Here is a 13,358-nt window from a genome sequence, read left to right on the forward strand (position 1 = left end):
GCTGTTGGCCCACTGTTACCTAAAACTGTGTCTGTTAATGCAGATTGTCTGTCGTTCTTACTACTTTGAGTGATAAAGAATGGAGCAAGATTTTGGTTTACAAACTGTAATGATACATCAGTCATTCACATTAGTGCTTGGCTTACGTATGCATCGATACAGTTAATAATACAATTCCTGCAAATGCGTATATTTGAAATATACACGTCGGCTTGTTGATGGACATACACTTGCTGATGATACACATGCTGATGTAAGGGAATTAGAGTTGCAACATCTCAAAATGTACGACAAACTGAGTAAAATCTTACCACTGAGAAATCCTGCTCAAGTCGTCCTTGCGATGGAGGTTTGGGTTGAATAACTAGTTCTTCCTGTTTCATCGATAAAATGTCTTTACACTACAGAGTACACAATTGCTGAGGATTTTAAATTAAATTCAGTTATGGTGGTGATGGCCATTTCATTTCCAACATGCTGTAAGCGGTCGACCAATCACAACAGACTGGGCCATCTGATCAATTAGAGCAGAGTATAGCTTTTGGAAAGGCGGGACTTAGAGAGGTCGAATCTTTGAACGAGTGATTTTCAGACTGATGCATGTAAACCTGATGTAGGAGACCTCTAAAACAAAATTAGGAACCTTTAAAATAGCACAAAAATAAATAAACATGGCTAATATTGGATATTTACAGTAACTTTGCATGGTCATTTTCGTTATTTGGACATTTATTTTACTTGTGTCATCATCTAATGCTCACTTAAAGTTAATCTTTAAAAAAACATTAATAACTTAACACTTTCAAAGACGTGGCAAAGCATAGCATATATTTAAGGAATTGGAAAAACAAAAACAGCATTAGTTGCGCTAATTTAACGTATTAAACAGAAAATATCAATCGCAACATAGATTATTTCACTGTTTTCCCTACTTACCACACTCTGTCTCTGTTTTTCTCTATAAAGATGTGAATTCATTCCAACAAACTACCAAATGGATCGATGATGTGAGAACGGAGAGAGGAAGTGATGTCATCATAATGCTGGTGGGAAATAAAACAGATCTGGCAGATAAGAGGTGAGTTCTCTCATTCTTTCTCACACGATTTTATTATTAAGCTGCTTAACAAGGCTGTTTCACTCACCAGAGTGTGAATCGAAGTTGACTGTTTCATTAAAGAGAGGGAGCCTTTATTCCCACTTTAGACTTCTGGGAATAAAGTCTGACGGATAATTTGAGAGCAGCGCTTGTATTTGTGTGAAAGAGGAGAGGTAAAGAAGCAATGTAAAAATAACACATTAATAATAATAATACATTTCATTTATAGGCGCCTTTCATGTCACCCAAGGACACCTTACAAAATCCATAAAATAATCACATTAAACAATAAAACCAGTACAGCAACAAACATTAAATCACATAAACGCCTGCCTAAACCGATACGTTTTAAGACGAGATTTAAAGACTGAAAGACTAGCACTGTTGCGAACTTCTGCAGGAAGTGAGTTCCATAAATGGAGAGCCGCATAACCAAAAGCTTGTGACCCCATAGAAGTCGTCCGTGTGCGTGGAAGAACAAGTGTAAGTGCAGAAGCCGATCTTAAAATGCGGGAAGGAGTGTATGAACAAGATATGAAGGAGCCAAGTTGTTAAGTGCTTTGTAAGTTAAAAGTAAAAATTTTAAATTTACACGGAATTTAACTGGGAGCCAATGCAAAAACAGGAGAAATATGTTCAGAAATGGAAGTTTTGGTAATGACTCGAGCTGCGGCATTTTGTACCAACTGTAATTTATGAAGAGATTTGGAAGGAAGCCCATAAAACAAAGCATTACAATAGTCGATTTGTGATGTTACAAGAGCATGCACAAGCGTAGCACTAGCAGTACTCTTGAGTGAAAGGACAGGGCACAGACGATTTATATTCCTAATATGAAAGATTGCTGAACGGGTAACACTGTTAATATGAGCTTCAAAAAACAGAGTTCTGTCAAGAATGACACCCAAACTTTTAACTTGATTAGACAGAGGAACAGAGCAATTATCTATTACCACAGAAGAAATATTTGACTTAGTTATTGTATTTTTTTAACCAATGAGAATAATTTCTGTTTTACTACTGTTCAATTTTAGAAAGTTACTTGAAAACCAATTTTTTAATTCACTTAAGCACTCACCAAGAGCAGAAGAGGGAAATTTTGAAGAAGGCTTAGAAGACAGATAAAGTTGGGTGTCGTCGGCATAACAAGGAAAATGAATATCATATTTCCTAAAGATTATGCCAATTGGTAAAAGATAAATAATGAACAAAAGAGGTCCTAAAACAGAACCCTGGGGAACACCAGTGACAACATAGGTGGGTTTTGATTTAAACTGTTTAAGTAGTACAAATTGAATGCTGTCCGTGAGATAGGAACGAAACCAGCTTAAAGCCACCAGTAATTCCAATAGATTCCAGCCTGCTCAAGAATGTGAAATGGTATCAAATGCTGCACTAAGATCAAGAAGTATAAGTATTGATGAAAGACCAGCATCAGCAGATAGATCATTAGAAATCTTTACAAGTGCAGTTTCAACACTGTGGTGAGAACGAAACCCTGATTTAAACTGCTCATATAAACTACAAGAAAGATATTCACGGAGCTGGATAGCAACCATTTTTTCTAGGACAGAAACGGCAGATTCTAAATGGGACGAAAATTATCTAAATTCTTTGAGTCTGTCCCAGGTTTCTTAAGAATGGGTGTTATAACAGCAGTTTAAAGTGCAGTAGGGACAGTACCAGAAAGAAGTGAAGTATGCATGATATCAGTGATTAAAGAGGAAAGAAATTGAACAAACATTGTTTAGAGAAGACTTGCCCTAAAATGATCTCACCCTGACAGTGTTGGTGAATAACTAATGTCAACGGGTCACAGGCTTGAAGCAGTTATTGCAAGCAAAAAATTTGCAACTAAATATTAAGTTTTATTCACTTTAATCTATTTTAAGTTCATCTGTTCCAATACTTTTGGTCACATGAGCAATGGGTGGGTTCAAACTAAAGTGTATATCTTGTCAAAGTTGTATACCAGATCCAAATACCTGGAAATAAAATCTGAAATGTTGATCTCTTGTCTCATATTCATCTTTTGATGTCAAACCCAAATGTTTTCAGTCTACAGAAAAAATAAAAGGAATTGTCCTCACTGTTCCAATACTTTTGGAGGGGAGATGCTGCTGTTCATAACCATGTTTTGACTCAATTATTCTGTATAACGGAGCATTCTAGATATAGCGTATTATGGTATTATTAAAAAACATTATTAATTATTTTTTTTCCCAAGGGTACATTAAATAGATCATAAGTAACAGATTAGTTTATAATGTTAAAAAAATTGTTTTATTTCAAATAAATACAGTTCCCTTTCGTCCTGGGAACTCCAACTTGTCGTCGGGGAGTTCCCTGACGAATGGGCTCTATGCACGGCGGTATTTCCGGTGAAGGTCTAAGGATGCTGGATTACTTCCGCCGATCGTAGAGTCCAATGCTATACCGAGAATTTATATTGGTTTTTATACTCTATTGCTATACTAAAGAAACGTTAGTCACAAAAACAGACAAAACAGACACTCCTCATTTTGTTTAAGCTTCTGTGTTTATTATATTAAATAAGCATAACTATATATAAAATTACATCTAAACGTATTAAAGTTTCGTTTCAAAGATGAGAGGACAGTAAATTTTGAAGACTCTCCCATAATCCCGTTTTCCTCGGTTTTCCTCCGCTTTAAATCTCCCCAACCGGAAACGCACGAGCGTCCTTGCGTCAAATGCGGAAGTTATGCGTGCATATAGCCCATTGGGATCACGCTAGGGAGACCAATTGCCTTCGAGTGAATTAAAACGAGCCAATGAAAATTGGCATGCAAGATTTGCATTCCGCGACCCGCCTACCAACGCGGGTATAAAGGGCGGAAGTAAACATTGCGCAATGCTTTTAGCTTCGGAGCCGTCCGATTGTGTCCTCTCTGAGTGAGTGAGCTTTAAGAAATGTAGTTTTCTTACAACTACGAGTCTGCTGTTTCGGGAGGGGATCTCTCTGTGTTGGTGAGATGGCGTTTCAGCGACCGCGCGGTTTCCTGTCTGCCGGCTGCGTCTATATGCTGTTAAATCAAAAGCTGTTTTCACAGCTGGTAAACGGTTGAGTGCGTACAGCGGGCTTGCAGTTTCCCCGCTGTGTTGCCGCATTGGGTCCCTGTGTGCTTCAGCACAATAGAGAGAGAGTACTTTCTTCCTGAAAGAGCAACACGAGTGAAGATCGCGTCCTTTTCAGGATGACGTTTCACTTGTGTGTTTCTGGATGCGATGGTTTCCTGTCCTTATTTGACGGCCACGTTCATTGTTTCACATGCCTAATCAGTGTGTGAGACTATGTTCGTGGGTGGTTCATGTTCTCTTAGGAGTGCATGACCACGTCGGCACGTTGTTCGCCTCCCCTTTCTCGTAAAGGTTGGAGCAGCTCAGCGTGCCGTGTGCCGTCGAGCGCCGGCTGACAGCGCGGGTTGTCACGGCAACCCAGGGCGCGTCATTCGGCGCTCAAGATGCGTGGTCAAGATCAAGACTCGCGTGCCTCTATGAGTTGAGTCCCTTTGCTTGTTTCCCGATCCAGTTTCTCTTCTGGTGCACCAGAGGAGGGCTGCTTTGGCGAATAACATTGATGATCTGAGGGTTTCAGTGAGCACGAACCACTCACTCCTCTAGCGCATCACAAACATGCTGAGATTCTGTTCGTGGGTGGTTTATGCTTTCTTATGAGAGCATGACCACGTCGGCACGTTGTTCGCCTGCCTGAGGGCTTGAGCGTCCATCGAAGCGATGGCCACGTTCACTATCTTGCATGCCTGGTTGACGGCCACGATCACGGTTTCACATGCCTAATCAGTGTGTTGAGACTGCGTTCGTGGGTGGTTCATGTTCTCTTAGGAGTGCATGACCACGTCGGCACGTTGTTCGCCTCCCCTTTCTCGTAAAGGTTGGAGCAGCTCAGCGTGCCGTGTGCCGTCGAGGCTTTCGAATGGGTTTCTGGTCCTTCTCATGAGGGACCAGGCATTTCATTCGGGGCCCCAGGGAGGACAAATGTCGATCGCTACATCGGAGAGAGGGCGGTTATACTCTGAAAATGATGCTGAGTTCCTACTATATTGGTGTGTTCTCATGCTGAAGATTCAGACTTAACGGCCACACTTTCCTGGGCTGTTCTAAAGTGCCTGGATGTGTGTGAAGAATTTTGGTAGTATGGAAGCATTTTGGTGCCAATATGGCAAGCCAAACATGCCTAAATCTGCAGAAGTTTTTCCTCTCTCACTACCACTGCACGTGCGTAGTTCTGACTCGGGGTTGAGCTGTGCTTAGTGACTGACCGTGATTAGTCACAGCGCTGGCCCTCGGTTAGACGATGTCCACACTGGTGGTCCAGAAGCACCTCAAAACCAGCCCGCTCGGAGTTTGTTTTCCCCCAGCAAAGGGAAGGGGAGCGACCCTGAGAGGAGCGACCCAGAGTATGTGACGTTCTGCTCTTTGGGAGTGCGTGTCATTACCACTCCTTCCCCCGGGGGTGGGTCGGGTGGAGAATTTAGTTTCTGTTCCGCCGCTGGTTATCCTGTAATCAGCGGTACCCAAAGTTTGAGCAGTCCACTTCCTCTGAGTCGTTCACGGGCCCCAGCGCTCAGATGGCAGTGAGGGCTGCGGCCTTGTCACTCTTGTCTCTCGCTGGGTGAGGGGAAACCAGGACTCGATGCCCCTGGGCCTCGTTCCTCGTTTCCCCTCACGGTCGAGACTGGCAGTATAATAAGACCAGTTTCCTCCGTCCGAGAGGGTCAGAATGGCAGTGCGTGCCGCCCCCGAGCTGCACCACTCCCGTTCCCCTCTCCCCAGCTTGCAGATAGCAGTGACGCAGCCTCGGCTGCGTCGCTCCGGTCTGCAGCTGGGCCCGGAGGCGCAGAGACCAGGACACGAGGAGTCAGGGCCTCGTTCTTCGTCTCTCCCCCTCCCTTCGCCACAGGGCAGCCCGCAGCAGAAAGCCTACGAGCTCTCTCTGCCGTCTGCCCCACGGTGGACCGCCCAGACCCCGCTTCCAGTGGCTACATTGCCACTGGAGCCGGGTCCCGGCCTTCCACCTCGCTGCCCCTCCGCGGGTACGCCGGTGGTTCGGGTGGGCTTATTGGGTCGGTACCTGGAAGCCTGGCTAGCGCTTCCAGGTCTGTCCCGATGGCTCGTCCGCACCATTCGGTTCGGCTATGCAATTCAGTTTGCACGCCGGCCTCCCAGGTTCAGGGGCATCCACTTCACCCGTGTGCGGTCAGTGGATGCCCCTGTCCTGCGGAAAGAAATCGATGTCCTGCTGGCGAAGGACGCGATCGAGCCGGTCCCTCCTGCCGAGATGAGGTCCGGGTTTTACAGCCCCTACTTCATTGTACCCAAGAAAGGCGGTGGGTTACGACCAATCCTGGACCTGCGAGTTTTGAATCGGGCCCTGCACAAACTCCCGTTCAAAATGCTCACGCAGAAGCGCATTTTCGAATGCATCCGTCCCCAGGATTGGTTTGCAGCGATCGACCTGAATGACGCGTACTTTCACGTCTCGATCCTTCCTCGACACAGACCATTTCTACGGTTTGCTTTCGAGGGTCGAGCGTATCAGTACAAAGTCCTACCCTTCGGGCTGGCCCTGTCGCCCCGCGTCTTCACGAAAGTCGCGGAGGCGGCCATTGTTCCCATGAGAGAACAAGGCGTTCGCATTCTCAACTATCTCGACGACTGGCTCATTCTGGCTCTCGAGAGATGTGTTGTGCGATCACAGGGACATGGTGCTACGGCACCTCAGCCGGTTGGGGCTTCAGGTCAACTGGGACAAGAGCAAACTCTGCCCCGTGCAGAGGATCTCTTATCTCGGTATGGAGTTGGACTCGGTCGCCCAGACTGCGCGCCTCACGGAGGAGCGCGTCCAGTCAGTGCTCACCTGCCTCAGGTCTTTTCGAGGCAGGACAGCGGTTCCACTGAAACAATTTCAGAGGCTCCTGGGACATATGGCAGCCGCAGCCGCAGTAATGACGCTCGGCCTGTTACATATGAGACTGCTCCAGCACTGGCTTCACGATCGAGTCCCGAGGTGGGCGTGGCAGAGCGGCACGTTCCAGGTCAAAGTAACCCCGCACTGTCGCCAAACCTTCTCCCCGTGGTCGGATCCTGCGTATCTACGGGCCGGAGTGCCCCTAGTCCAGGTTTCCAGGCATGCTGTGGTTTTCACAGATGCCTCTGCCATGGGGTGGGGGGCCACGTACAAAGGGCATGCAGTCTCGGGTCTGTGGACGGGGCCCCAGCTGCATTGGCATATTAACTGCCTAGAGTTGCAAGCAGTATGCTTGGCTTTGTGCCGCCTCAAGGGGCTTCTCAAAGACAAGCACGTACTGGTCCGTACAGACAGCACTGCGACCGTTGCGTACATCAACCGACAAGGTGCTCTACGCTCCCGCCGCATGTCACGACTCGCCTCCCACCTCCTCCTATGGAGTCAGAAGCATCTGAGGTCGCTTCGCGCCACTCATGTTCCGGGAGAGCTCAACCGTGTGGCAGACGAGCTTTCACGGTTGCCTCCCCTGCCAGGAGAATGGCGACTCCATCCCCAGGCGGTTCAGCTGATCTGGAGTGTTTTCGGAGTCGCACAGGTAGACCTGTTTGCCTCTCCGGACACGACCCATTGCCAGTGGTTTTACTCCCTGTCCGAGGGGACCCTCGGCATGGACGCCCTGGCTCTCAGCTAGCCCCGGGGCCTGCGCAAGTATGCGTTTCCCCCAGTGAGCCTTCTTGTGCAGACACTGTGCAAGGTCAGGGAGGACGAGGAGCAGGTCCTGTTAGTGGCGCCGTATTGGCCCACCAGGACTTGGTTCACGGAACACATGCTCCTCACGACAGCCCCTCCTTGGCCGATTCCTCTGAGGAAGGACCTCCTTTCTCAGAGACGGGGCACTCTATGGCACCCGCGTCCAGACCTCTGGAAACTCCATGTCTGGTCCCTGGATGGGACGCGGAGGTTCTAGGTGATCTACCACAGGCAGTGGTAACCACCATCACTTCTGCTAGAGCCCCCTCTACGAGGCGCCTCTATGCGTTGAAGTGGAACCTATTCGTCGAGTGGTGTTCCTCCCACCAGGAGGACCCCCGAACTTGCCCGATCAGAGTCGTGCTTTCCTTCCTACAAGATGGGTTTGTAAGTCCGACTAATTCGATCCAAGGGCGGCATTCAAATTAGCGGTGAAGGTCACATGCGCGTTCCGTCTCTTCCAATGGCAAAGGGATTTATAATTAAATGCAATACATTATCTTATGTATTAACTCGTTTCATCTGACTCCATAAAATGAAAGTGTTTTTCAATGATATCTGTGCATCATTAAATATACGTTAATGTTTGACTATTCCTTTTAACTCCAATGAAAATAAAGTCAAAGTCTGTTAGAATAATCAAATATAACAATTTATTATGTCAGGTAAATGTATTATAACAATTCCATAATCAATTGAAAGATAATCAATGCAAATCATCAAATGTTTTAGGATTAGAGAAATAGATGCAAACCCAACATTTAGGAACTACATGAGCTAGTCCTCATGGGCTATCTGAAATACAGAAAAAGCCACGATCCCTTGCTGCCTTCCATTAAATAGCCAGACCTCATTTCATATGTAAACCTGTATTCACAGTGGAAATGTACTGTGTTCATCCCCCCAGACTTACTGGGGGCCGAAGTTGATTTGCATGGTACCATTTGCTAACAGTGGAAATTAGCATTGAGTTCACACCTTCTGGGAGTAGGAGACCACATTCATTTGTGTGCCAGATATCCCTAAACTCTTAAAAACCTTATTTCCTTTTGTTTTACTTATTTGGAAATGAGACATATGTATCACTTACCCTGCGACAGTTTAAATGATACTAAACACAATACTCAATGATAATCATTCACATTAAACCATATATATATTCTTATGTGAGTTTTAGCTGTTACTGGGTGAAATGTAAATCAGGTGAGACTGCGTGAGGGGGAGGTCGAATGCTATTTCAGCAAGTTCCTTTGTTTCAATAGACCATGTGGTCAAGACAGTGTCTCCAACCAGTTCTTACAAGGCCAAATGTTAATTTCCAGCTTCAACCAGTTTCCCAGTCTTACAGATTTCCCTCCTTGACCCCGTGGGTCAAATTCGAATGAAAACTTACGGGGTCACGCGGTAAGACGTTTGTTGTAATCCTTGAGATGTAACTCAAAATTGTCTTTGCAATGTCAGCATCTGTAGAAGCTCAGAGGGCTGTGTTCACCTGCAGAACACCTGTTCTCACCAGGTGTATGTAGCATGAGTCCAGCAGGTGGATGAGGCGTTCAGGCTTTCTTTCGGTGATCCTGTGATGTGAGCAAAGTTCATAGAGTCAATCTGGACCTTTTGACTTGTTCAGTTGACGTGTCATTCCTTCATGGAGAAACTTCCACTTCCCTGGCACCTTCCCCATGATGATAATCTGTCCCTTCTTGACCAATCCTGTCACCTCCCAACGGTGCGGCTGTCTGGACAGACCTCAGTGGGTGAAGGGGTTCTCCTTGGCTTCACACTGCTTTGTGTGAGACACCTGAAAAGCATCTTAAATGTCCGCTTCTCGATTGAACACATATGAACTTGAACTCGCGAAGAAATCCTTAGAAACGCATAATGCAACAAAACAACATCATGTCATTCAATGTAAAATCCCATGTTCTTGTCAGCAGGTGTGAATGGTACATCTGTCTCATATGTTTCTCAAGGTCCTGAATGGTAAGTTTGTCTCATATTAAATATCCAATTCTTAAATATATATATTTTTTGGTCTGAATTATTCAAAGGAAATGCAGCAAGAGGTCAGTGTAATCAAAGCAATCAAATAAATGGTATGCATCAACACGTCTTGTAATAACAATAATATTCAAAAATAAAAAAATATGAAGAATCACTGTTTGTTCAGGAATCTTCCAATGTAAGCCACTTATGCAAATCTAAGAAGTGACTTGGAACATGCTTAAATCTATTCAAGAATGGAGATTGTTCATTCCTTGCAACAGGTGTGAGATTGTGTTTGTGTGAGTGTGTGTGTGTGTGTGTGTGTGTGTGTGTGTGCGTCTGTGTGTGAGTGTGAGAGTTTGTGTGAGAGAAAGAGAGAGAGAGAGTGTGTGTGTGTGTGTGTGTGTGTGTGTGTGTGTGTGTGTGTTGTTGTTGGCTAAGTCACAGTCAATGACAGGGTTGAATTGTAAATTCTGTAATTGTTTGAAGCGCTCACACGAAGCGATCTATTTAGTTATGATGTTTCTGTTATTAGTGGTTGTTGAGAAATCAGGGGCCCTCTGACCTTCCAACCACCCTAATAACAATCAGAAAGTTTAAACATTTTTCAATTTAATAGCAGGTCTGGCTCTGCTTTAATTTTGTTTTTGGCATCATTGATTTGTGACTGTAGCCATTCATATGTATATTACAGTGTTTTCCCATGAGTTGGCAGAGTGTTGTGAATAGCATATGCTATGTGTGTCTCTGTTAGACGGTCATCATGGGATCAGCTTTACCATCCTATGTGTGTGAAGCTATCTGGATCTGTTAGTGTGAAGATGCACAATAGATCTTTAGTGAAGTGACACTTTTGGACTCTATGTCATCTTTATCTTCTCATGATGTGTAGTGTTCAGTCTGAATAGACTTGATCTATTCCAGGTGATGATGCTGTGAGGGCGTAGTGATGGAGGAGTGTGTTCAGTGTTCATAGGAGATGGGTGGAATCTACTCTATAACAATTGTGTTGCAAATTTTAGTTCCAGTTCTAAACTGGGAGGCCATGCTAATGTAGTGATGTGCTATTGTGAGATGTAAATGGCCTTTGAAGTGTCTTTTCACCCATCTCCTGAATCTCAGGTTATATTCTAACAATCCCGCTGTCCTGGCTTTTATCCAGGTGAGGTCCGGCCCGTCCTGGCATCCGTCCTCCGGGGAATTGCAGAAGTAAACCTGACAGAAACAAATGCAGAGAGAAACACAGTTAATTCTGATGTTTTCAACAGTTTCAAATTCAGACATGTGGAATTCTTTTGCTTGCTCCATTATCATGTCCATTGCAATTTTAATTCCAGCTGTCACATGAAACCAAGTTTCATTGACCTGGGGCCGTATTCACAAAGAATTTTATCTTACCACTAGGAGTACTCCTAAATCGCACTAAAATATTTTAGCTAGGAGTTTTCTCTTAAAAGTTATTCACAATGCCTTTCAGACCTACTCTTAGTAAGGAAAAATGACAACTCCTAAACTAAGAGTGAGTCATCGTTGCTATGGATGACGTCAATTCTCATGCATGAGCTTCCTCGCAATGATCACGGTGATTGGTTGTTAGATGACAGGGCCATCATGTTGTGGAGCATAACACAGACGCAACAAATCATGGAATTACGACATCTAAATATTTCTGTGTCTTACACAAAATAATAATAGTAATGTCATCGAAATGCATATATAATGACATGTTTGTGCAGGCCCCCGTTAAGTGTAATTCTAAAAAGGCAGAGAGAGAGAGAAAAGTCGTGAATTAAATTAAATCAAGGTAGCCTAATACCCCAATGAAAACCGCCACTTGCCTAATAATGAAAAAACGACACTTACATTAATACTTGCTTGGTTAATTGTCATCATATTAGCCTAAATAGACTACTTAAAGCAAGGAAATGTTGCTCCTATTGAAGTAATGTAATAGTTGAATGACGGTGGATTATGAACTCGCCAAAACGGAAAAGAAAGCCCAACTGGACACAGGATACAGTTAGGCCTACTGCCCAGTTGGTGCTAAAAAAATAAAAAAAAACATAATAAAAGTGAAATTCGGCACTGGGATATCAAGCAAAACTAAGCGTGAGACATGGGAGAGGATTTGTTTGCAGATCAATGCAGCATTCCCGCTTGTGTCGCGGACCCCGGACGACTGCGAGAGGCAGTGGTGTGCGCTACAATCCTTTGTGAATAGGTCTTAATGAGTTAGGAGTCCTCTCGACTTCTTTTAAGCTGTCCCAGACTTAGGTGCTACTTTTAGGGCTAAAATGCTTCGTGAATTACTCTTAGTGAAAAAAATTAGGAGTCCTAAAGTTAGGAGTGACACGCCCATTATTTTTAGGAATTGCTCCTAAATTCGCCAGTTAAGAGCTACTTTTAGCCTTAAAATTCCTTGTGAATACGGCCCCAGGTCTGAATTATTGCTGTTGTTTCAGTGCAGTGTGCGACACCTTAAAGCTGCTCTTGCAGTCGAGCCTTCACAGTGTGCTGTGTCACAGCATTAGAGCTTTCATAACAGCCAGATCAGGCTGTGGTCTGTCTGATGTTTAGTTCACACCCTCCTTCTAAATTTGCTTCCTTGATCAATTGGCTATTACCTGTGCCACACTTCTGGGAGTGTTTTTTTAAAGGCAAAAAATTAAAACACACCTCCGCCCTTTTGGCACTGGATAGCAGGTCAACGAACTCGAACTGTAAGGATTAATGTCACACTTCTCCAATTAATGCCTGCTTGGCGATTACAATATAATGTATATTAGAATTTAAGAATATAAATGAAATTATATTGTTTCTGGTCTCTGACGAGTCTCTGCTCGTTCTCGTGTCAGTACCTTTGAGGGAAAAATGTGACAGATTCAATGAATTTAGATGTTAAACTATTGAGCCATTTGCTATTGGGCTGCTACCCGACTAGCAAATGACGCTAATAGCTGAAGGCCTTTAGCAACCAAAGTTGTTAGCTCAGTGAGGGTTTTAGGTGCATTTGAGCTTTGGTCACTTGCAGAGCGCTGGTTTGTGTCATCAGAGTGTGGCTGTCTGCGTTTTTTGAAATAGGGTGGAGGTCTGCCTCTGCCCAATGACCAGCACTTTTCCTCTGTATGGCCTGTTTTGTGACAGGAATTACAGAGTCTGCTCAGTTTTTCACCGTGTGGCTTTCTGAATTCTCCTGCAAATGGAGGATTTTCATGACATTCTAACACAGCTACCTCACCATGCATCTGTTTTCGTGACTCAATTCTTGTTGCCCAGCTAACAATACCTTCGAATGTATTTTTTGCTGGAGAAGCACCATACATGAGCGATTGTTGTACACGCGGTCCTGCATTTGTAAGTAGTAAGTCAAGGAGAGTTACATTGTTGTGGTTAACACCTTCAATTCCAGAATACTCCTCAAACAGTTCAAACATTTTTTCTGCATATGTCTCGAACGATTCTTCAGTACTCTGTTTCCGATTGAAATCAATTCCCATCCAACAGGACTACAAC

General features: G+C 44.5%; 1 protein-coding gene across 2 annotated transcripts in view; it reads left to right on the forward strand.

Annotated features, from left to right (window-relative positions):
- The window catches only part of rab6ba (RAB6B, member RAS oncogene family a), a 128,882-nt gene that overhangs the window by 85,195 nt on the left and 30,329 nt on the right, over positions 1-13,358 (forward strand). For both annotated transcript variants that reach the window (XM_056246320.1, XM_056246319.1), the window contains exon 5: positions 967-1,078. In XM_056246320.1, coding sequence (XP_056102295.1) covers positions 967-1,078 — 112 coding nt within the window. The remainder of the gene's footprint in view (positions 1-966; positions 1,079-13,358) is intronic.

The sequence above is a fragment of the Rhinichthys klamathensis genome, unplaced genomic scaffold (genome assembly GCF_029890125.1).
Source record: "Rhinichthys klamathensis goyatoka isolate OS25496 unplaced genomic scaffold, OSU_Roscu_1.1 h1tg000036l_1, whole genome shotgun sequence".
NCBI classification, from domain to species: Eukaryota; Metazoa; Chordata; class Actinopteri; order Cypriniformes; family Leuciscidae; genus Rhinichthys; species Rhinichthys klamathensis.